Here is a 24,827-nt window from a genome sequence, read left to right as displayed (position 1 = left end):
TCTCTGGGACACAGAACCCGTCTCCTTCCTGAGCGCTATGATGGCTGGACATTCCCATGGTGTTTATACTTGGGTATAATTATTTGAACAGATGAATGTGGCACCTTCAGGCATCTGGAAATATCACCCAAAGATGAACCAGACTTGTGCAAGTCCACAATTCTCTTCCTGATATCTTGGCTGATTTCTTTTGACTTTCCCATGATGTTACACAAAGAAGCAGTGTGTTTCAGGTGTGCCTTAAAATACATCCACAGGTGTGTCTCGAATTAACTCAAATGTTGTCAATGAACCTATCAGAAGCTTCCAAAGACATGACATCATCATCTGGGCTTTCCCAAATTGTTTCAAGGCATAATAATGTTAGTGTATGTAAACTTCTGACTTTGAAGAAAGTCATAAAAAATTGTCTAAAAAAATCCTTCTCTCATTATTCTGGCATTTAGCAAATAGAAATAATTTTGGTAATCCTAACGGACCTAAAACAGGAAAAGTGATTGTCTGATTTCATGTCAGACAGTGAGAAAAAAAGCATATGTGTCTTTTTATATAGTGTATGTAAACTTCTGGTTTCAACTGTATAAAATCACCTGAAAAACTGACCACATATAAAGATTAATTCCACACTGTTTGGACCACATGACCTAGCACTCTGGTAATAGCTTGATTATGGAGTGAAATACTGCTCAGATTAGATGTGAACACCTATCACACACTTCCTGACTTCCAGTCTTTAAAACTCTTCTGTTTAATAAGTTATCATCGGTCTCAGTAAAAACAAACAGGCCCAGGTTTGAACTCTTCTGCTCTGTCTCATGTCTAAACATGAAAAGCACCTTGTTGTGGTTTGGTTGTGTTGTTGGGAGGTGTGGCGGGTTTTTTATTAGAGATACTGCCTCACAGCGCAGGCTTCTACTTTCCAGTTTTGTCTTTGTAGGGGAGTGATTCACACAGGAAACATGAGCAAAGTGGTGCATCCATTTATTCTTTATTCCACTCATGTTGCATGGAGAATAAAGAAACTAAAATACTACAATGAAACTGCATTCATGAAGATCCTGTGGAAGGCTTCACTCTTCATCGTGTGCTTTCTGTACAGAGAAAAAAGATTGATAATTAGATTTTCTTATTTTTGTCAAATCATTAAAGCTTCTTGGCGTGATTCCAGGATGTAGTTGGCTAATTAAAAGCTGAATTCTTGCTAATTTTCTGACCTTAGCTCCAGTGTCCCGGCTCTTAGCTCTCAGCTTGTTGACCTGAGACTCGGCGATGTCGGCCCTCTCCTCTGCTTCCTCCAGCTCATGCTGTAACTTGCGCACCTTGCCCAGATTTGCATTGGACTGTTCCTCCTAAAAATTCAAATGAGCATGTGGAAAAATTTTACTGAGCTGACTCAGGAAGAGGCAATGGACCATATTTCTGTATATCAGTATTTTCACTTACAGCCTCCTCTGCCGAGCGTTTGTAGGATTTAACTTTCATTTGCAGTTTGTCCACCAGGTCCTGCAGACGGTTCAGATTCTTTTTGTCCTCCTCCGTCTGCAAATTATTGCACAAGTCATACTGTTTGTTAAAGCAGTAGTTCTCAACCTTTTTGAGTCGCGACCCCCAATTTAACATGCATGTTGTCCACGACCCCTGCTTTTTTTTTCCCAAAAAAGAAACAAAATGACCACAAAATGATCAAAAAAGACACAAAATGACCAGAAAAAGACACAAAATGACAAAAAAAAGAAACAAAATGACAAAAAAAAGACATAAAATGACTAAAAAAAGACACAAAATGACCAAAAAAGGAAACAAAATGACCAAAGAAGACACAAAATGACCAAAAAAGTCACAAAATGACAAAAAAAAAAAATGACCAAAAAAAGACATGAAATGACCAAAAAGACTAAAACACATTAACACATGAACACTTTAACACAGTGGAGACAGAGCTGACTTCCAAAATGATTTGGTGACCCCCAGAAATCATCTCACAACCCCAATTGGGGTCCCGACCCCAAGGTTGAGAACAGCTGTGTTAAAGCACAATATTACATAGAAACTGTTTCTTCCAGAGGCTGTGTGGTTGTGTACCTGGTAGGTGAGCTCTTTGATGCGCCTCTCATATTTGCGGAGACCTTTCACTGAGTCACTGCTTCTCTTCTGCTCCAGATCCACCTCATTCTCCAACTCTCTCACCTTGGAAAAGACAGTTATGGGCGCAGCTTTTAGAAGTTTGTTCCAGCCAGTGAACTGTGGATTGTACTTTAGTGCTGTTAGTCAGGTGGCTTAGCTAAATAAAGGGGACACGCTGGACAAAAGCACCAAATTTTTTCCACATGCTCTCTGTCACCATAGGTTTCAATTTTTGGTAGGAGCCACTTCATCAAGATGGCCGATCCGAGATGGCACCCATATAAAGTCTATGAGAACCAATATATCTTCCAAGCCATTCAGAAGGTCAATCTTGGTGTCAAAATCTACATTTTCTGGGTCAAGGAATCATTTAAAGCTGTTGAGAATATCACTAGATGATTATTTGATCAAATAGAAATGTTCATTTTCACCCAGACTGGTAGTCAACTCGCTTCAAGTGCTGCAGCAGAGAATCCTGAGCTGAAAATGTTTGGAATCTAATAATTATGTAAATACATGGCCAAAATGAACATATCTATTTGATCATCTAGTGGTATTCTCAGTAGCTTTAAATTATTCTTTGACCCAGAAAATGTAGATTTTGACACTAAGATTGACCTTCTAAGTGGCTTAGAAGATATACTGGTTCTCATAGATTTTATATGGCTGCCATCTCCAATCTGCAATCTTGATGAAGTGGCTCCTACCAAAAATTTAAACCTATAGTGATAGAGAGCATGTGGAAAAAATGTGGTGCTTTTGTCCGACGTGTCCCCTTTCTTCCCAAATCTGGTCCTAAACCGCCGGACTATGTAAACAGTTAGAAACACTCACCCTGGCCTCCAGCTTCTGGATCTGCTTCTTGCCACCTTTCATGGCTATTTGTTCAGCTTCATCCAGACGGTGCTGCAGGTCTTTGATGGTTTGCTCCATGTTTTTCTTCATGCGCTCCAGGTGAGAGGAGGTGTCCTGCTCCTTCTTCAGCTCCTCTGCCATCATGGCAGCATCAGTGATGGCCTTCTTCGCCTTCTCCTCAGCGTTTCTGCACTCCTGCACCGCCTCCTCCACCTCATTCTGAAGCTGACTGGTGTCACTCTCCAGCTTCTTCTTCTGGTTCAGCAGGCTGGTGTTCTGCTCACAATCACAGTTTTACATTACACACTCAAATTGAAATGAATTCAATTAGTATGCAACATAGACTAAAACATTATGCAATGCAAATCATTTAAAATGTAAAATTCAATAACTAAATGAAATAAATAAACAAATAATAAATAATACATCATTTAATAAATAAATATGTTTATGAAATACATAAATATACCCATGAAATAAATCCTGAACTAATAAATAACCCATAAAATATTTTTATGAATAATTCATTCAGAGGATTTTTATGTCATTCAAATTCATTCAAAATGTTTTATTTAAATGATCATCATTTTAATATACAAATTAAATTATTAATTATAATATATTATTGGAAAAATGTTCTTTTCTAAAAATATACTATTTATTTATTTATTTAATTTGTATTTATTGAACTTTGTTGACTCAATTATACATTTGCATTTATTTATTTCATTGGCATATTTATTTATTTACTTCAGGATTTATTTATTTCATTGGCATATTTATTTATTTATTTAGTTAAGGATTTATTTTATTGCTATATTTATTTATTTCATAGGCATATTTATTTATTTATTTACTTAAGGATTTATTTTATTGCTAGATTTATTTATTTTATAGGCAAATTTATTTATTTATTTACTTAAGGATTTATTTTATTGCTAGATTTATTTATTTTATTGCTAGATTTATTTATTTTATAGGCATATTTATTTATTTACTTAAGGATTTATTTTATTGCTAGATTTATTTATTTTATAGGCATATTTATTTATTTATTTATTTATTTACTTAAGGATTTATTTTATAGGCATATTTATTTATTTATTTACTTAAGGATTTATTTTATTGCTATATTTATTTAATTCATAGGCATATTTATTTATTTATTTACTTCAGGATTTATTTATTTCATAGGCATATTTATTTATTTACTTAAGGATTTATTTTATTGCTAGATTTATTTATTTTATAGGCATATTTATTTATTTATTTACTTAAGGATTTATTTTATTGCTAGATTTATTTATTTTATAGCCATATTTATTTATTTATTTACTTAAGGATTTATTTTATTGCTAGATTTATTTATTTCATAGGCATATTTATTTATTTAGTATTGAGTTAAATCCCTTGAGGTAATGATGTGACATACCTGAGAGTGCAGCAGCTGAACTCTCTCCGTGACGTCCAGCAGCTCCTGCTCAGCCAGTTTCCGTCCTCTCTCCGTCTGCTCCACCACTGACCTCAGCTCATCCAGCTCCGCCTGCAGCAGGTTGTTGCGTCTCTCCACGATGGCGATGTTCTCCTTCAGATCATCGTTGGCACGGACCGCCTCATCCAGTTGCAGCTGGGCGTCCTATTTGCAAAGATTTTTTTCAAATCGTTCAATCCTTTTATTTCAATAATTAGAAGAAGAAAGAAAACTTGCTCAGCCTCTATAGTAGCCTGGCTATACCCATACTGCCTTGCGCGCTCGAATGTAATTTCGAACCCCCATCCAGTCTGGCAACCAGAGCCGTTTCTTAGCCCTGTTTTAGGGTTAAGACGATGACGCGTACTACCCGGCAGACGGAAGCTTGTAGTTTTCTTAAGGATCCAACATGGCTGCTGCAGACGCGAAACTCTCTTTAGCTGTAGATGGTGTTTTAAATAGTTTACAGCGAAAGTTGAAAGGCGAAAGGTCTCTCGGCGGCTCCGCTGTCCCCTGGCTCGTAGCGAGATCACCGGTAGCGGGGCTATTAGCGGCGCTAATCACCAGCGCTACCGCAACGCCGGTGATCTGGCTACGATCCGGGGGACAGCGGAGCCCCCAGAGACCCGCAGCAGCTTGATTATTGCCCATAAAATCAGTGGATGTGTGTGACTGAATGACATGAGGGGGAATAAAGCGTGAAAATAAATAATCTTGCAGAAAGCGAGAACTGGAGAAGCAACGCAGCAGCAACACTCTCTCACAGACACACACACAACAAACATCCATTTCTGTTGCTCTACTACGTCATCTGGTATAACTGATCTGATTGGCTAAGAGCTACCTACAGACGCTTTGATAGACATTCTAAGCGCCCAATAAACGGCTCTGGAGGATCGTAAACCACACCTCCTCTACGGAGAAATGAACGGCAGGTTCCCAGACTAGATCTCATTTGAGATTAGTCTGGTGTTAGCCAGGCTACCTCTATTGTACCTTCAGGTGAGCGTGGACTCCCTTCAGCTGCTTCTGAGCCTCTGCTGCCTGCCTGTTGGACAGACTCAGCTGGATCTCCATCTCATTGAGGTCTCCCTCCATCTTCTTTTTCACCCTGAGAGCCTCGTTTCTGCTGCGAGTCTCCGCCTCCAGGGAGCTCTGCAGAGTGTCCACCACTCTCTGATGGTTACGCTTGGCCTGCTCCATCTCCTCGTCCTTCTCAGAAAGCTTCCGCTCGATCTCCGCCTTCACTTGGCTGAACTCCAGCTGGACTCGGAGGATCTTTCCCTCCTCGTGCTCCAGGGAAGCCTGTTGAAACAGAACATCACTGAATATCAAAGCATCATTAAGTTAACTACAAGGAATTATTGAACAACGTTTAATAAAAGTTGACCTCAGCTTCCTCCAGAGCCGTCTGTATCTCGGCCTTCTCCTGCTCCAGCTGTTTACGCATCTTCTCCAGCTCGTGGATGCTCTTTCCTCCCTCACCGAGTTGCTCAGTCAGGTCAGAAATTTCCTCTGTTTTGAACATATACATGTATTTATCTCCATTGAATTCAGTTTATATTGAGAGGAAATCATGTTTTAAGCCATGTGCATCAAGGTTATTATAGTTAACGAAAACCAACGAAATAACGAAAACTAGAATTGAAAAAACATTTTTACTGGAGTTTTTACAAAAACGATAACTAACTGAAACTGTATTGTGTGGTTACAAAACTAACTAAAATTATAGTGAAAGTGTCCTTAGTTTTCGTTTTTGTCAACTTTTTTCATTCATAATTCAGTGTTTCTATTTGAACATGCAACACATGGTGAATATGTTTACTGAGACTGGGATGTCTACACTCCAACCAAAATTCAAAACCCCTAGAACTGTAAGAGTTAATAACCTTATTGGGGCTGAGATGATAAACCAAAGGAAATAAAGGAAACATTTATTATGACCACTTTGAATCTCGCACCCAACACATAGCCCATTACAAAAAAAACTAAAGCTAACACTAAAACTAATAAAAACTAAACTAAAACTGAGCATTTTCAAAAAATAAAAACTAAACTAAAACTAGAAAACTCACTCTAAAAACTAACTAAAACTAACTGAATTTGAAAACAAAAATTCACAACGAAATTAAAACTAAAACTAATGAAAAGTCCAAAACTATTATAACCTTGATGTGCATCACAATGGACAATGTTGCCTGTTGAATTTTAAATTTCTCCATCATTTTGCCTGTGTTTAGCCAGAATCCAGACACTGATTTAAACCACTATTTTTGATCCATTACAGCATAAAATCATACATTCTATCATATCAGTTGTCTGAGGACATCAGGGCAACTTCCTTTAAAAAGGGATGCACAAGGGGCAATTATATCTTCCCACCTTGGAGATTCTTGTTTTCTCTCTTCATGGTCTCCAGTTGATCCAGACATTCTTCATAAGAGTTCCTCAGTTTGAAGAGTTCAGTGCTCAGAGAACGAGCCTCTTTCTGGGAACCTTCCAGCTCACTCTGGGACTCCTCATATTTCTGCTTCCACTCAGACAGGACCTAATTATATTGTATTAGATAGATAGATAGATAGATAGATAGATAGGTAGATAGGTAGATAGATAGATAGATAGATAGATAGATAGATAGATAGATAGATAGGTAGATAGATAGATAGATAGATAGATAGATAGATAGATAGATAGATAGATAGATTGATTGATTGATTACTTTATTCATCCCTGAAGGGAAATTCAGTTGTCACAGCAGTCCGGTATTCATATACAATAAAATACAATACAATAAAATACTGAGGTAGCATAAATAAAAACAACAATAGAAAAAAACACAGAATAGAACAAGGACACTTAAGAAGTTAAAAAAAGAACATCAGTTGGTAGGATGGTTGACAAGATGATGGTAATAATTAAACTGGTGATATGATGCAACAATGCTATAGTGACTAGACGGTATATAATAATAATAATAGTACAGTATATAATATATATAATATAATATAATATAATATAATATGTAATAATAGATAATAAACAATATAAAAATAAAATGAAAAATATAAATAAAGTAGTTACAAGTAAAATGATATAATATATAATAATAATAATAGTAATAATAATAATAAATAAGGCCGGTAAGGCCGGTATAATAATAATAGTAGTATATTACAGTATATAGTAATAATAGTAATGGCAGCAACAGTATATATAATAATAATAATTATTAAATTATGAGTTGTAGTGAAATTCTACACACTCAATTCAAACATTCAAATCATTATTTAGTAACTAACGTATACTTATCTGGAATTTCATGTCATTACCTTGTCAAAGTTTCTCTGTTTCTTGTCCAGAGCTGCAGCAGCAGCATTAGATCTCTCCACATCCACCATCAGATCCTCAATCTCCCCCTGAAGTCTGTGTTTGGTTTTCTCCAGGGACGAACATTTAGCATTAGCAGCTTCAACAGCTTCTTCTGCATCCTGTAAGCGTTGAGCTAGCTTTTTCCTAATAACAAAAATGAATCAAATCGATACCGCACAGATAAAATGGGAATATCATGGTCAAATTTAAAAACTGTGTCAAGATAGGTCTAAGAATTCCTTACTTTGCTTCTTCCAGCTCCTCTGTTCTCTGGATGGCATCAGTTTCGTACTTGGTTCTCCACTGAGCCACCTCAGAGTTTGCCTTGGACATGCCGCGCTGGAGCTCCCCTTTGGCCTCCTGCTCCTCCTCAAACTGCTCCCTCAACAGGTCGCAGTCATGGCGAGCAGACTGCACTGCATGGGCCAGCGCATTCTTTGCCTTTGATTGAGAAACATGAGGTCATTTTGCCTCTGAACATGGGGCTCTGTATTTTTTAAAGTAGTAGTTGTTTAAGAAATACCTTGACTTCCTCCTCCAGTTGTCTCTTGAGGTCCTCAATCTGCTGAGTGTGAGACTGCTTCCCTCTGGTCAGCTGGGTGATCAGAGAGCCCTTCTCCTCCAGCTGCCTGCCCAGCTCACCTGGAATATAAAGGTTGGTCAGCCACAATATGAGGCCCTGTTTACACGAGGACGCTCGCGGGTAAAAACGACAAAATATTTTATGGGAAGTGCCTTTCGTTTAGACGGTGACGGTGTTTTTGGGGCTTAAAAACGCAAAAATCTGAAACCACCTTCCAAAGTGTAAAAGTTGACACTTAAAATGACACTTAAAATGTGAATGTATGTTAAGGTGATTACCATTTTCTGTTTGAAGCTTTGCTTTCTGCATTGTGAAGTCATTGATGGTTCGTTGGCCTTCCTCGGATTTCGTCTTGTATTCAGTCATCTGATCCTCCAGAGTACGACACATTTTCTCCATGTTGGTCTGTGTACATTAAATAATATTCAAGTCATGGAATGTATACAACCTGTGCATTATTTTCTGTATGTTATGTCTTTATGACATGGTTTGACATTTCAGATGACTCTTGAACTGTCATGTCTGACTGTGAAATCAGGTGCTAGAGCCAGCAGGTGGTTAGCCTAACTTAATGTGAAGAGAAGGAACAGCAACAGTGGCATAGGAAGTGTCTGGTAGGAGTGTCTTAAACCTGCATTCTTTCAAATGGCCTGCAGGGGGCGACTCCACTGGTTGCAGAAATTAAGTCAATTTGTAAGTCAATCGGAGAATGGCCCTACTTCTCACTTGATTTATTGCCTCAATAGACATTTTCTTAAAGACTTATCTAGTTTAAAGTATTCTTCAAGACAGCATGATGTTTGATTTTATTCCCACTTGTAGTAAAATAAACAATAAAGCAGGCTTTCATTTGGGGGCGGAGCTACTGATTGACGGTTCGCTACCACAGTGCACTCTGTTTTTTCATGGTAGAACTTTGACTCTTTTAGTGTTTGGTTGGACTAAGAGATACAAGGAGTTGGGGTAACACTTTACAATAACCATCATTTATAAATGGTAAACAGATAGTTTGTTAATGTTTAATCATTATTTATAAACTGTATAAAGGCCATTTAGAATGGTAAATACATCATTTATTAATGTTTAACTAACTACATAATTTATAAATGGCAAATAGATGGTATATTAATGTAAGTTTATAGTTACTTTACCATTAACAAACAATTAAATTATAATTAATAGTTTATTAATAGTTTATAAACCAGTTATTAACCATTTTACAAAGTGCTATACAAATTTAATCTTTAAATGTTTTCAACCAATTTCTTAAAGGTATATGAATCATTTCTAAATCATTAACATACTTAATATGGTGTTAAAAATGTTAAAATGAGTGCAACTAAAACTATTAATAAACTATTAATTATAATTTAATTGTTTGTTAATGGTAAAGTAACTATAAACTTACATTAATAAACCATGTATTTGCCATTTCTAAATTATTTTGTTAGTTAAACATTAATAAATTATGTATTTAACATTCTAAATGGCCTATATACGGTTTATGAATGATGATTAAACATTAATAAACTATCTGTTTACCATTTATAAATGATGGTTATTGTAAAGTGTTACCAGAGTTGGCTGTTAATTTTGAATAAAGACTGCCCCTACTAACCAAGCAAGATAGTAGCAACAATCTTCTCAAACTTACGCTTGGCAAGAAAGCATATTTCACTAAATGTTAAAGGATGCATTAAATGAAGACTTGTCTGTTTGTCTTACCTTGACTTTGGCAATCTGCTCCATGTTGGACACCACATCATCCAGCTCCAGTCTGAGCTCGCTCTTTTCTTTCTCCAGCTTCTGTTTGACTCTCTGTAAGTTGTCAATCTGCTCCCCCAGGTCGGCCACGCTGTCTGCGTTTTTCTTCCTAAGTGCAGCAGCGGTGGCTTCATGCTGTAGAGTGGACTCTTCGAGGTCTCTGCGCATCTTCTGAAACTCGGCCTCCCTCTTCTTGTTCATCTCGATCTGGGCACTAGTGGCTCCTCCGGCCTCCTCCAGCCTCTCACTGATCTCCTCCAGCTCTCTGGCCAGGTCAGACCTCTGTTTCTCCACCTTGGCTCGGGCAGCTCGCTCTGCCTCCAGTTCTTCTTCCAGCTCTTCAATGCGCGCCTTGATAAAATGATCATCAGATGATTATGAGGTGTAACTAGGAATTCATGCATGATAACACAATAAATGAACCCTGTTTGTATAGTTACTTGTAACTCCTTCAGTTTCTTCTGGAGTTGAACACCCATGGCCTGTTCATCCTCAATCTTACCGAGCTGCTGGCTGAGTTCAAAGTCTTTCCTACAAAATGGTTAACGTTAGTTATAAGCTGTTGTCATACAGTGGGCATTGTGTTTGTGATAGTAAAAGATTAGTTTTACTTTTTGAGTTTTTCCTCCAGCTGCTGCTTGTCATTCTCCAGGTCCATCACACTTTCTTGGCTTAACTTTAAGTCCCCTTCCAATTTTCTCTTGGCTCTTTCCAGATCCATCCTAATTTTCTTTTCTTGCTCCAATGATCCTTCAAGCTAACAGACAAAACAGTCCAAACATTTATCCATGTCTCAGAAAAGCTTGAGATTTAGTTGTAAATATCTATTATACTCACATCATCGACTTGCTGTTCCAGCTTGGTTTTGGCCTTGGTCAGAGTGTTGACTTTGTCCTCTTCACTCTGCAGGTCGTCCAGCGTTTGCTGGTGAGCCTCCTGAAGAGCTTTCTTCTCTTTGGTCAACTTAGCAATGATTTCATCCAAACCTGCCATCTCTTCAGTCAGGTTTTTAACCTTAGAATGCATATCAGAGTTATTGTCAGGAATATAGAGCCATTCTTACATTGATGACAAACTTTTTAACAAGCAGTTGCCATATTCCTTCTGTTTTAGTCTCTTTCTTGATATGCTAAATGCTCCAGCTAGTAGCTAACTTTTTTTTGTCTGCTATTTATTGCTGGGCAGGTAATGCCTATAGTGGGTTTTTAGGCCTTTTCTGCTCAGCTTCCTTTTTGCTTAAAACAAAACAAACAAAAAACAGTTGCCCATTGAAGCTGGAAGTGAAGCTACAAGAGCAGCAAAAGCAGATCAAACAGTAATGTTTTAGGCTCAAAAACCAAAACAATGAGCTGAACGGTGCTAAAATGTTCTGTAGAGATGACACTGCACTGCAAACATGCAATTGTAGCGGCTTTCATTACCTTGTTCTCTGTGGCATGCTTTTCCTTTTCCACTTTAGCTAGTGTCAGCTCCAGATCATCGATATCCTTCTTGAGTTCTGAACACTCGTCCTCCAGTTTTCTCTTCTTTGCAGTCAGCTCTGCATTCATCTCCTCTTCATCCTCCAGTCTCTCTGTCAGCTCTTTGCTTTTGGCCTCGAGCTGTATCTTACTCTTGATTAGACCCTCACAGCGCTCCTCAGCATCTGCAAGATTGTCTTGTTCCTGTAGACAGTACATTTAGTAAATGGCGTTATTCATCACATTTTTGTAAGCACATTGCTGAAAGTTTTAGGTAAACTAAATGACTCATCTTACAGATTGGATGTGGAGCTGCAGGTCATTCTTCTCTTGGAGAAGGGTGACCATTTTTTCCTCCAGCTCTTTCTTGCGGGCCTCAGATTTTGCATAAGCCTCTTTGAGCTTCATAAACTCCTCCTTCATGTTTGCCATCTCCTTCTCAGTTTCAGCTGATTTCAGCAGAGGTTTTATCTTGAAGTACATCTTCATCCAGGGCCAATTCTTGACACCCATGAAGGCTCGTATATTCCACTGGATCACCAGTAAGGAATCCCTGTAGACAACAGCAGTAAGCTTGAATAAATGTTTCTCTATCTTGTTTTTTTTAAAGTAAATGTTTAAAGTAAACCACGGACCTGCGCTCAACAATTTTCTGGAACTCAAGTCTGGCGAGGATTCCTCTGGATCTCGCTTGAATTCCTGTGATGATCAGAGAGAGACGATCGTCCCTCATCTCCTCAAGAAGACCAAGTAGACCAGCTTTGAAGAACACCTGAAATTGAGAGAAAGTTTTTTGTAACCTCCTCCAGGCAGTTATCTATTCCAGCTTTGAACCATCCTCTTTGTAAATGGAACCAACCTTTGTGTGTCCCAGTTTGTACTGCTCATGGTCAATATCCAAAGAGCCCAAAAGTTTTTCTGCTCCTTTCTTGTTGTCAATGAACTGTCCCTCAGGGATAGCATTAGGGTTCAGGATACGATATCTAAAATGGTACAAACATAACATCATAACAGTAATTGAATTAATTTGCAAATGATTTACAATAAACACAATAGATATCACACACCACAACAGAAGCTGAGCCTGTCCAACTGTGGTTGGTGTACAACAGGCATGTCCAAACTATTCCACAGAGGGCCGTGTGGCTGCAGGTTTTCGTTCCAACCAAGCAGCAGCACACCAGACTTGACTCAGTTAATCAACTGATCTCAGTCTTCAGACAGTTGATTGGTCAAACTGTGTGTTTTTGCTTGGTGGAAACGAAAACCTGCAGCCATACGGCCCTTTGTGGAATAGTTTGGACATGCCTGGTGTACAACATCCTCACCAGCCCACCCAGATTTTTTGTTTGAGGTCTGGCAAACATATCGGTGCGCTCACTTTGTCTTGGAAGGTGATCACTAGAAGATAACCTGAGTTGGTGTCCAAAGGATTTAGGGGAGGGGCAACGGCTGAATTATATCATGGCCAGGGACTGAGGGGAATAGCCGCTTGCGCAGGGGTTATCAGCCATAAACAACTCCACCAAATAAGGAAGGTAACTGGCTTTGTTAAAGAAGGGAAGGACCCCCAGCAGCACCCAAGACTCATCAAGTGAGCATCTGAAGGACGACCTTTGGAGGCAGCTTAAGTTCCCAGAGACCATTGCCGGGACAACACTCTCCTCTGGGAAGACTGGGCAAGGGATTGGAGAAGCTTTGTTCCTTGGGCATCAAGGCATCAAGATGGCTATGGATCAATATCAATGTACCAAACACACTACCTACACAAGTTAGAGCCTAATCCATCCCAGCTTGGCTGCCTAGGTGAGAGTGTTTGGTGATAAACTATGCAAAACACCTGATGACCTAGGATACATCACATTTCAAGTACATTGCAAGTTTTGTCAAAAAGCAATACATAAACATGCTTTTCTTGCCTTTGTTTAAAGTCTCCATACTGGATCCTGTTGGGGAATCCCTTCCTGCAGATCCTGATGCCCTCCAGCACACCGTTACAGCGCAGCTGGTGCATGACCAGAGGATTCTCCATCGCCCCCGGAGTCTTGGTCTCGTTGGGGATGATGCATCGTACAAAGTGGGGATGAGTTGACCTGAGATTGGTCATCAGTTTGTTCAAGTTCTCCTGTGAATGAAGACAATACATATTAAGAGATCCCATACACTTAACTTAGGACATATACCAAACTTTAGATGTGTTTTACCCTATGCAGTGCAGAAACTGTCTGGAAGGAAGAACCCTTCTTCTTTGCTCCCTTTCCCTTGCTTCCTGAATCTTGGGTTGTATCGAAGTTGTAGATGTTTAAGTACAATTGTCATTGTCTTCCTTGTTGATATTCTGCACAATTTAAGGATAATTAATCAAAGTGTTTAAAGATCTCTTACCTGAGTCTGCACCGGCATACCCAGCAAAGAGGACAGCCAGTAACTTTAGGTTGGACTTCTGAAACAGTCCAACCACGGTCTCATTCAGTGGGTCCTTGTTCTTCACCAGCCAGTTACCGATATTGTAATCAACAGTACCAGCATAGTGAACAAGGGAGAAATGGGCCTCTGGTCTCCCCTTAATTACCCTGGGCTTCTGGAAGTTGGGACTTTTACCCAGATGGTTGTCATAAAGTTTGGCTTTAAATGTTGCATCACTGGCTTTGGGGAACATGCACTCCTCTTCAAGGATGGACATGATGCCCATGGGCTGAAGAAAGGAAGTGATTAAAATTAATTACATGTATACCTGTCACAAGATTAGCGAACATGAATACCATAAACTAATTTAACTTTCCACCAACCTTCTCAATGAGTTCAATGCAGGCTGCCAAGTCCATACCAAAGTCAATGAACTCCCACACAATGCCCTCTTTCTTATACTCTTCTTGTTCCAGCACAAACATGTGGTGGTTGAAGAACTGCTGCAACTTTTCATTAGTGTAGTTGATGCACAGTTGCTCAAATGTGTTGAACTAGGAAGATAATTAAAAAAGAGATGTTAGAAAGAGTGTATTTTTACTAGTGACATGTCTGTAAAACCTTTAATACTCACATCAAAGATCTCAAATCCAGCAATGTCCAGCACACCGATGAAGTACTGGCGAGGTTGCTTGGTATCCAGAGATTGGTTGATTCTCACCACCATCCACAAGAACATTTTCTCGTACACTGACTTAGCCAGTGCGCCAATAGAATAGTTCACCTAGGTATTGCATAGTATCAATGACATTAAACATTGAACTCACTTTATTATGTATTATTCCCAATGGATTTCAGCATTTTCAACTTACTTGCTGCACATTTTGACCTTTGGTGACCCACTCATTGCCTACTTTTACTCTTGGGTGACACAGGCCCTTGATGAGGTCAGCAGAGTTCAAACCCATCAGATATGCAACTTTGTCCGTATCTGTAAAGGATTGTGTGTCAGGTAAGAATTTATTAGATTGTTTTGTGTCAGAAATGCATAAATTGGTAGTAATTACTCCAACCCAGTCACCAGAAAAATTGTTTCTGCAAAGGTGATATATGTTTTATGTTTTGTGTTTTTATGTTTTATTAAAGGATCCCCATTAGCTTGTGCCGTGGCAGTTCGCTAGTCTTCCTGGGGTCCACATTCCAACAAGTAATACTCAACAGTCCTACAACAACTTTAACAGTAAAAATACATTCCAAAATACATTAGAAAAGTGCAGCACAAAAGTTCATTACAAAATGCAGCACAAATTTAAAAGACAGTTTGTAGAATCAAACCACTGAATTATAGCGATTTGGATTAAATGTTTAGGAATAATTGGTCAAATGCATTTGATCAGAAAACAAATAAAATACAAAAAAAAAAAAACAATACAGCTTTAACCAGTATCATTGATTGTAATCCTGGACATCATGAATCCAGGCAAACATCGCTTCTATAAAGAGTAGCGTCCTTTCAACCAAAATAAACGAAAAAAATTTAAATAAACCCCCCCAAAAAATATAATAAGCCCAACACCTAACATTAACCACTGACAAAGTACATCTTTAATTTCTTTTTGAAGGATATTTTGCTTTTTTCTTGACGGATATCAAGTAATATAAATGACCCCCTACCTTCTGTGCCGTCAGGCTCTGCTTGCTCTTCCCTCTGCTTCTGTTTGAACTTCATGTTTCCATAATGCATGACGGCACCTGTCAGCTTGTAGATGCCATTCTTCTCCTCTTGAGTGAAGCCCAGGACATCAAAAGCTTCCTTAAACAGTGAGATTTACATTTGATTTAGTTGTGAAACTTCATGTGCTTCATGAGTTTTTTAACAAGCACTCTGTGTGCTTACATCAGTAGCCATTAGCTCTTCTGAATCATTAATGGAGGCTACAGTTGTCTCTCCTTGGGAGATATAGGCGTAGTCATAGGGGTTATTGGTGATTAACAGCATATCTGTAAAAAATAAAAAAAATAAAATTCAGTCTTTGTCCATGTGGCATTTCTTTAGGGTCAACTATATTCTATGTTTCACTCACCCAGCAGTTCTGGTTTCTGTTGGGACAGAATCTGGTAGAAGATGTGGTAGTCTCTTTCAGCCTTGAGCTGATAAGTGACACGGGATTTCTCCAGCAGATCTGACAAAAATGACAGTGAGATGAAGTGTTAAAGTTTTCATTCTCCCAGAGTATTATACCACACAAAGTGATGTTCATGTCACACTTTGCTCACATGTCTCAATGTCAGCAGAAGACAACTTTCCACTGACACCAAAGTGGATTCGAATGAATTTACCCTGTAAGAAGCAAGAAAAGCACAATTAGATGAAACCATTAAAAAATGTAATGGGCTCACCCTGTAATCTTACGCATATGTTTTTCTCTTGTCCAGCTCTGACGAACTTTTGGCAAATTTACTTCAACACCATGTCTAAGGTATTCTGTAGAACTATTCACACTTCGCCACACATTGGCATTTTTGGTCATCCGGAAGATTATACCCTATATTCTACTAAAGAATTGGAAGTGATAGCTTTTACCTCAGTTATTGCTAAACGTCACCTCCTTCTGAACTGGAAATCCACAACAGCTCCTTCCAGCACGCAATGGATTAAAGAGGCTATGTCCTTTTTAAAAGTAGAGAAAATTAGATATTCAAGAAGGGGAAACTTGAGCAAATTCTACGATAAATGGCAACCGTTTATGGACTTTTTTGTGACGATGTAACCCCCCCCACACTCCTTTCTTTTCTTTTCTTTGTCCCTTTTCACTTATTTATTTAATTATATATATATATATATATATATATATATATATATATTTTTTTTTTTTTACTTCCTCCTCTTTCCCCTCTCTCTTTTATTATTATTTATGTATATTATCTGTTATGTTTATGTGGTCAGTTTATTCATTTTATACAGACTATGTCATAATATCTAAATACTGTACAGTCTATTTGATTTCGTTTTGTGTGACTGTTGTTTGTTCTTAAAATCATACAATTTAAATCTAAGGATGTGTACAACATGTTTAATGTCGACACCAATGTACCCTGGTGTAGGTATGTCCCTCTGGTTTTTTTTGTATACACATCAATAAAAATTTGAAACACAAAAATGTAATGGCAAAGTCGCATTTGTTATTTTTAAGCTCCAAAATCCCGACATTTCCTCCAAACTCCTTGTTTGTTTTGAGACTCAATGGTGAGCTGAAGCATCAGCACTGCCCTTGGAGGAAATCAGGGTTTAGATCACTATTGGGTGCAATTGCAAAAAGCAGGAAGTTAATAAATTTAACAAAAAAGTAAACTCACAAATCTGGAGGAGTTGTCATTTCTGATGGTCTTGGCGTTTCCAAAGGCCTCCAGAGCAGGGTTGGCCTGGATAATCTGATCCTCCAGGGTGCCCTGCAGATTTAATAGATGCAGAATTTAGTCAAAGAAAACGAAAGTTATCATGTTAAATATAATATTAACAATCAAACCAACCTTTTTCTCCTGAGCAGCATCCTTTTTGCCACCAACAGCTGCAATGCTGGCAAAGTACTGGATGACTCTCTTGGTGTTGACAGTCTTTCCTGCACCAGATTCTCCGCTGCCAATAAAACACACTGAAGTGAACTGAAAATATCATGAAGACAAAACATACAGTCTACTTTTCAAATTGGAATCATATATGGTTTTTATGAATTACTTACGTGATAAGGATGGACTGGTTTTCTCTGTCTGCAAGATTTAAAACAATGTCCACTTCAATTAAAATGTTTGGATTGGTGTCAAACTCAAATACACAATGGGCCAAAATTTAAAACTTGAATAAAATCGCGGGCCAACATTGAACAAATAAACCTTTTAATATATACCAAACATGTTTTGCTTTAACATTAAATATGGAACCAGCAACGCTTATAAACATACAATATATAACTAAATAGTGCAGACATGCAAAATCAAATTTCAAATAAAAAACACATCAATGTCATTAATTTATTAAATAAAAATTAAATAAAAATCGTATGCCTCTTTTCTATTTGCTTCCTTCTGATTTAAATATCAAAATAAACTTTTTCAACAGGTTAACAAATTCTGCCTTTCTTTTCTCCATTTTTGGGAAGGGGTAGCTGGGAGACAGCTCTAGCTTGAGGTTGCTATGACGACTGTCACTAAGGAGCGCGTTTCTGGGTCCTGTCCTGATTGATGCGCCAAAACAACAGCAGGGCATTGTGGGATTTGTAGTATTAGCGGTAAATGCGCCGTATAATACCGGCGGGTCAGCTTTTATAGTACAATAATAATATAATAATTTGGTATTGCCTCGCAAATTTGGCCCGCGGTCCAGAGTTTGACACCCCTGGGTTAGTCGATGCGTCTGTTTTTATAGAGGCAGCACCACGTCACTACATCACCATGACTACCATCTGATTAATAATCTTAATAAACGGCTCTGCGTCTCACTAGATCAGGGTCTAATCAGGCGAATATTATGAGATTTTATTATTATTTAGCCTACATGATTAAGATGGTCAATAATATTCTAGTTCATGTAAGATTTATCTTAAAAACAAGTTCATGTCAGAACTGAAACAGATTAGTAACTGACAAAAAAGCAACTTTTGATAATGATTATTCGTTTTGGTCGTTATAGTATTATCATTTTTATCATTAGGCCCATTATTACCAGAGTTTGACACCCTGTTGTAGGTGATTACAGAGTGCAAACATTGAGCTGAGTGTACCTGACAGCATGTACTGGTAGGCGTTGTCAGAGATGGAGTAGATGTGAGGAGGAGCTTCACTCCTCTTCTTTCCTCTGTAGGCGTTCACCACAGCCTGGTCGTACACTGGCAGCCACTTGTAGGGGTTGACAGTCACACAGAACAGTCCTGAGTAGGTCTGTGGACAAAGACACATAAAACAAGTCTTTCTTTTATTTGGAGTGAAGATTTCATACAGTGGAAGATCATTTTATCTGTGGTCGTTACTCACGTAGATCATCCATGCTGCATAACGCTCTTTGAGGTTAAACAGCACAGCAGGTTCATGGAGGAAGGTGAACATGGCCATGTCCTCAATTTTATCAAACTTTGGCGGGTTCTGAGGGTGGATGTCGTCCTCCTTATGGGTTACAGTCTGAAATGATTTACCATAGGGAATCACGATAGGGAATCATCGCTGTCACACACACGCAGCTGCACCTCCAGGCAGATCGCCGCAACAAATACTTTTGCTGGTCTTTTGCTACCAGCAGCACCAGCTTAATGAGCAATACGTGAGAGTGCTTGGTATTCGCAAGTACCGTAATTCGAGAGCAGAAGAAGAAAAAAACTTCCTGTCATTGATACGAAGGTCCGAACTATTAAAAAAAGTTGTTTTCACACTGCAAAAGGTTTGGACCTTGGTTCGTTTGGTGCGGACCGAGACCACCTCTTTTGGTCGGACCAAACTTTGGTCCTTTGGTCCAGACCGTGGTCCGCGGCACCTTTCACACCTGGAATTTAGGTTCGGATCAAACTGAAAAGTCTGGAAGTCCGGACCAAACGAGATAGGTGTGAAAGCGCCCTTAAAGTTGTTGTAAAAGTCTCCCAATCACTTTCTCACTTCCATTAGTCTTGATTGATTGATTGATTGATTGATTGATTGATTGATTGATTGATTGATTGATTGATTTTATTTGACCATTCTTGATATAAAAAAAAATGAAACAGCAACCTGTGTCATACGTAATATAAATAGTTAAAAAATAGTCAGGGATGACACAATAAAGCCCTAAGGCTTATCTCCATTGTGGTCCCTATAAGGCAGGAGACAGGGGTAAGTAGCAGCATATCTTACATAAACCAAACAAGTACCATTCCATTCTTACATACATACATACATACATACATACATACATACATGCATCAATCATTCATAAGTCACACAAAAACATAAATTACAGTTTCAAATATACGTGACAGATACAGATTGCCAACATTCTAAGATTGGTGTTTAAACCATTTTTTCAAGTTTTGTTCAAAACTGCGTATGCTTCTGATTGATTTAAGTAACCAGGTAACCTGTTCCAAAGAATAGTTCCAGCATAAAGAAAGGACTTTTTACCCATGTTTGTCTTAACTCTAGGTGGTACAAAATCTGTTAAGCTTCCCCTAGTGGAATAGCGGTGAACTTCATTTACTCTATTTAAATCAGGGGTGTCAAACTCAAATACACAATGGGCCAAAATTTAAAACTTGAATAAAATCGCGGGCCAACATTGAACAAATAAACCTTTTAATATATACCAAACATGTTTTGCTTTAACATTAAATATGGAACCAGCAACGCTTATAAACATACAATATATAACTAAGTGGTGCAGACATAATAAAAAACACATCAATGTCATTAATTTATATAAATTAAAAATAAATTAAAATCCTATGCCTCTTTTCTATTTGCATCCTTCTGATTTAAATATCAAAATAAACTTTTTCAACAGGTTAATAAATTTAAAAATAAAATAATAATAAATCAATCAAGTAGCAAGAAAAAGTGCATAAAGAAAAAGGTAAAACCTATTGCTTTTTGGGAAGGGGTAGCTGGGAGACAGCTCTAGCTTGAGGTTGCTATGACGACTGTCACAGAGGAGCGTTTCTGGGTCCTGTCCTGATTGACGCGCCAAAACAACAGCAGGGCATTGTGGGATTTGTAGTATTAGCTGTAAATGCGCCGTATAATACCGGCGGGTCAGCTTTTATAGTACAATAATTATATAATCATTTGGTATTGCCTCGCGGGCCAAATAAAATTACACTGCGGGCCAAATTTGGCCCACGGGCCAGAGTTTGACATCCCTGCTCTAGGTGGTACAAAATCTGTTAAGCTTCCCCTAGTGGAATAGCGGTGAACTTCATTTACTCTATTTAACTAATTTTTAAAATAATTGGGTACAGTGTAAATATCTGGCATACTTACTTTTCCAAACTCAGTTTCAACAGTGGCTTTGCCTCCGTCTCTGGCGGTGACTCTGGCTTTGACGTATTCCACCTCAGGGTCGGGCACGAAGCATTCCTTCTTTATGTCAAAAACTCGAGTCTGGGCCTCCAGTCGCTCCTTGTCTGACTTCCTCAGAAAGGAAGCGGCGGGCCCAAACTCCGCCATGATGGAGTCGCTTGACATCCTGAACGCTGTGAGGCGAGACCCAAAACATTTTGGTTATCATGCCCTGGTGCAGTTCAACTTATAAGGTGATTGAATGCATTTCTATACATAGAAACATTTAGAGATTATTGTAGTTATTTAGAAAAAAAGAAAAAAATCCTTAACCTTAAAGACAATAGTTACCGATGAACTATAACCAAAAATGTTCAATCCAAATATACAATAATATACACTACCGGTCAAAAGTTTTAGAACACCCCAATTTTTCCATTTTTTTATTGAAATTCAGGCAGTTCAAGTCAAATGAACAGCTTGAAAGGGTACAAAGGTAAGTGGTGAACTGCCAGAGGTAAATAACAAAAGGTAAGCTTAACCAAAACTGGAAAATAATGTACATTTCAGAATTATACAAGTAGGCCTTTTTCAGGGAACAAGAAATGGGTTAACAACTTAACTCTATGGAGTCTTGGGCTATTTTGTCCATTTTAGAATTCTTTTCATGTCTTTGTAAGTCATTTTGTGTCTTTTTTTAGTCCTTTAGTCCAACATAAAATGTGATTTTGAATCTTTTTTTAAACTTTCAAAAACACTATCATGCTCAATCAAGAATTTTAAATGTTGCAAATGTGCATTAATTTCAGAGTACACTGAGACATTAAACTGCATCATTTTCAATTAAATTCTGGAAAAGTTGGTGTGTGACCAGTAGTGTATATAATAATGATATTTAATAATACATTATTTATTATTTTAAAGAAAGTCACACATCATTCACAGAGGGTTCAGAAACTACAAGCAGATGTTGTTTTAAGACTATTTATATTCACATATTAGTTTTATTTTGAAAAGAAATAGTAATAAGCTATACACCTGTTTTCTCGTCCTCCCCTTTGATAGGTGTGCTGTGCTGTGTCACTAGAATGAAATAGCAAAAGGTAGCATTGTATTTCCAACATGGGACATGATAGTCAAGTCATTTATAAATGTATGTATCCTTACCTGCAGGTGCTGTGTTCCCGTCCTTCCTCTTCTCTCTCTGAACTCCTCTTTATATTCCACCCGGAGGCAGAGCTTTGACACCAAGCCATCCTATGAGTGAAGAGCAACAAAAAAAAAACAAAGGAGGCTAATCAAAAAAAGTAAGATCTGTATTTGGAGATAAAGGTGTGGACAACAATAACTGGTGTAAACCATTGGCCAGTTAACTGAAGCTTCCTCAGTGAGCTGCTCTTAGATCAGCATCTATTTTTGTTTTGTCTTTCAAGTGCCTGAAAAGGTATTATTATATTGTAAAAATCATAAAATATATATTAGATGACATATGCTGATAAAATATATTTATTGTATTGAAGCACTTTCAAACACATTTCATCACCAGAAATCTATATGTGGACTTATTCCTCAAGAAAAACGTATGTTTTAATGCTAATATTAATGACCTGTTTAGACTACCCTATCCCTAATATATTCATCATTTTTAAATTACAATTTTTCTCTGTACCGTTTCGGTGTTGTTTATTTTGTTTATTATTACTGTCATTGTTGTCTTTATTGTTCTAATTTGTAATTGTTTCATTGTTGTTTATTATTACTGCCATTGCTGTTTTATTATTATTGTTTTGTTTTTAATTGTTTATTGTAAGGTGACCTTGAGAGTCCTGAAAGGCGCCTATAAATAAAATGCATTATTTAAAAAAAAATGTATTTTATTAAAAAATAAAATAAAAATAAAAAAATAAAAAAATAAAAAAATAAAAATAAAATAAATGACCTTGAGAGTCCTGAAAGGCGCCTATAAATAAAATGCATTATTTAAAAAAAAATGTATTTTATTAAAAAATAAAATTAAAATAAAAAAATAAAAAAATAAAAATAAAATAAATGACCTTGAGAGTCCTGAAAGGCGCCTATAAATAAAATGCATTATTTTAAAAAAAATGTATTTTATTAAAAAATAAAATAAAAAGAAAAAAAGAAAAATAAAAAAATGACCTTGAGAGTCCTGAAAGGCGCCTATAAATAAAATGCATTATTTTAAAAAAAATGTATTTTATTAAAAAATAAAATAAAAATAAAAAAATAAAAAAATAAAAATAAAATAAATGACCTTGAGAGTCCTGAAAGGCGCCTATAAATAAAATGCATTATTATTATTATTATTATAAAAGTCTAAGAGTCATTAAACCATTTAAACGTTTTCTTAAATAGATTTTTTAACTCTAGATCCCTGCACATGGTGCTCTATCACGTCTACAATAGGCTGTCTGGCTGTCTCCAGACTATAGTATTGTCTGTCTTCTATTATCCAGGAGGACAAAGATAAACTTGTGAATTTCTGGCTTGGATTCCGTCTCCTGGTCTCCTGGTCCTTGATTGCCTCCCAGTGGACCTCAGCTGACCGTCCTCCATCTATAATAAAAGATCAGGAATGACAGCTGGCTGCTTTCAAAGCTTTCAGTGGCCATACTGTAAATAAATCCATATGTGTTACACAGAGCACTTATCACCTTCCTCACGTACACATTATCGATGACAACAGGCCAGTGCTTGTAATAGCTGTCACATTAACAGGAGGGATCCTTAAGTTACAAGTTTATTTAGTGGAGCACCTTAAGACCTCCTCAAGGAGCACAAGAGACCTTTTGACTTTAACAGCTTCACACCTTCAGATTCAGGCCTTGTAGGTCTTGACAGTTGGTTGTCTACACCCAGAATCCTCAGCATGCACATCAAGGGCAGGACTGAGGCTGTCATTCCCAGCTGTCTAGTGTCCTTCTGCTGTCAACACTTAGGATCAAGCTCCATGAGCCTTTCTTATATGCGTGTTGTTCGAGCTGGTACTTAAATATGGCAGGTGGATAACAGATATATTCGGGGTCAAAGTTCTATTGGGGGGATTTGTGTTGTTTTGAAGGTCAATTGGCTTTATTAGATTAGTATAGAGGTCAGTGTTCTGCTCAGGATTAATTAACCCATTAAGGCCTAAAGCGCCTGGGAAAAAATGCCTGGAAAACCTCTGGGCGATTTTCAAATGACCCCCTAAAACCTGAAGTTTTTCTGGAAATTCAACAGAAGATTTTTCAGCCTCTGTAGCAGATAGAAATTAAATTCAAAAAGTATTTGAGAGCTTATACCAGTGGCTTTCATGAGAAGTTGAGTTTATTTGTCCAAACCGTCAATAAAGTTTTTTAAAAAATCAACAAGCTCAGCAAATGTTACATTTGACTGAATAAAAAAATCCTATGCATAATACTAATACATGCCCATTAGCAAGATGCAAACATGATATGACCACTGGAAGAATAAGACATAGTTCTCATTAGCCTACTGTAATAAAAAATAAAATAATTATCATAATAATAATAATAAATAACAATAATATATTTTATATATTGCACTTTTCAGGGTACTCAACGACGCAATAAAAAAATGCTTCTATAGTGGCTGACTGACAGGACACAAGGTTTGTTAGAGTTTATTTTCTTCTGTCATATATATTAGTGGCTATATTTGTTGTCTTAACTATAGTAAAAGTGCTTGTTAGCTCTAGTGCTAATGATAATGTTTGCTATTTTTTTCAAAATAAAAGCACTGCGGTTATATTGATTTCTAA

The 24,827-nt window shown here is 37.4% G+C and overlaps 1 protein-coding gene across 1 annotated transcript; it reads right to left on the bottom strand.

Annotated features, from left to right (window-relative positions):
* Positions 1–846: 846 nt before the first annotated feature.
* On the bottom strand, positions 847–21,232 carry LOC131962458 (myosin-6-like). The gene is made up of 37 exons (XM_059327460.1): positions 21,029–21,232; positions 19,061–19,204; positions 18,811–18,967; positions 17,773–17,800; positions 17,564–17,669; positions 17,390–17,482; positions 16,310–16,373; positions 16,117–16,215; positions 15,930–16,033; positions 15,707–15,845; positions 14,905–15,023; positions 14,667–14,816; positions 14,416–14,586; positions 14,012–14,321; positions 13,831–13,901; positions 13,546–13,751; positions 12,486–12,609; positions 12,262–12,398; positions 11,924–12,179; positions 11,588–11,830; positions 11,004–11,180; positions 10,778–10,923; positions 10,607–10,697; positions 10,128–10,517; positions 8,681–8,807; positions 8,343–8,461; positions 8,064–8,260; positions 7,780–7,963; positions 6,833–6,998; positions 5,841–5,965; positions 5,447–5,755; positions 4,412–4,615; positions 2,959–3,255; positions 2,083–2,187; positions 1,444–1,539; positions 1,215–1,349; positions 847–1,091 (listed from the first exon to the last, which is right to left on the bottom strand). The coding sequence occupies exons 1-37, from the start codon at positions 21,230–21,232 to the stop codon at positions 1,071–1,073; spliced, it is 5,814 nt and encodes a 1,937-aa protein (XP_059183443.1). The 3' UTR covers positions 847–1,070.
* Between the last annotated feature and the right edge of the window lie 3,595 nt (positions 21,233–24,827).

Source organism: Centropristis striata, chromosome 23, assembly GCF_030273125.1.
Source record: "Centropristis striata isolate RG_2023a ecotype Rhode Island chromosome 23, C.striata_1.0, whole genome shotgun sequence".
Classification (NCBI taxonomy): Eukaryota; Metazoa; Chordata; class Actinopteri; order Perciformes; family Serranidae; genus Centropristis; species Centropristis striata.
Note: the sequence above shows the minus strand (reverse complement) of the source record. Positions and strands in the feature narration are given on the sequence as shown.

Excerpts from the sequence above, each read along its gene's own strand:
- LOC131962458 (XM_059327460.1), bottom strand. The coding sequence starts at position 21,232 with ATGTCAAGCGACTCCATCATGGCGGAGTTTGGGCCCGCCGCTTCCTTT. Across the intron at positions 19,205-21,028 it reads TTGAAACTGAGTTTGGAAAA|ACTGTAACCCATAAGGAGGA; the intron begins GTAAGTATGCCA and ends AAATCATTTCAG. Across the intron at positions 6,999-7,779 it reads AACAGAGAAACTTTGACAAG|GTCCTGTCTGAGTGGAAGCA; the intron begins GTAATGACATGA and ends CAATATAATTAG.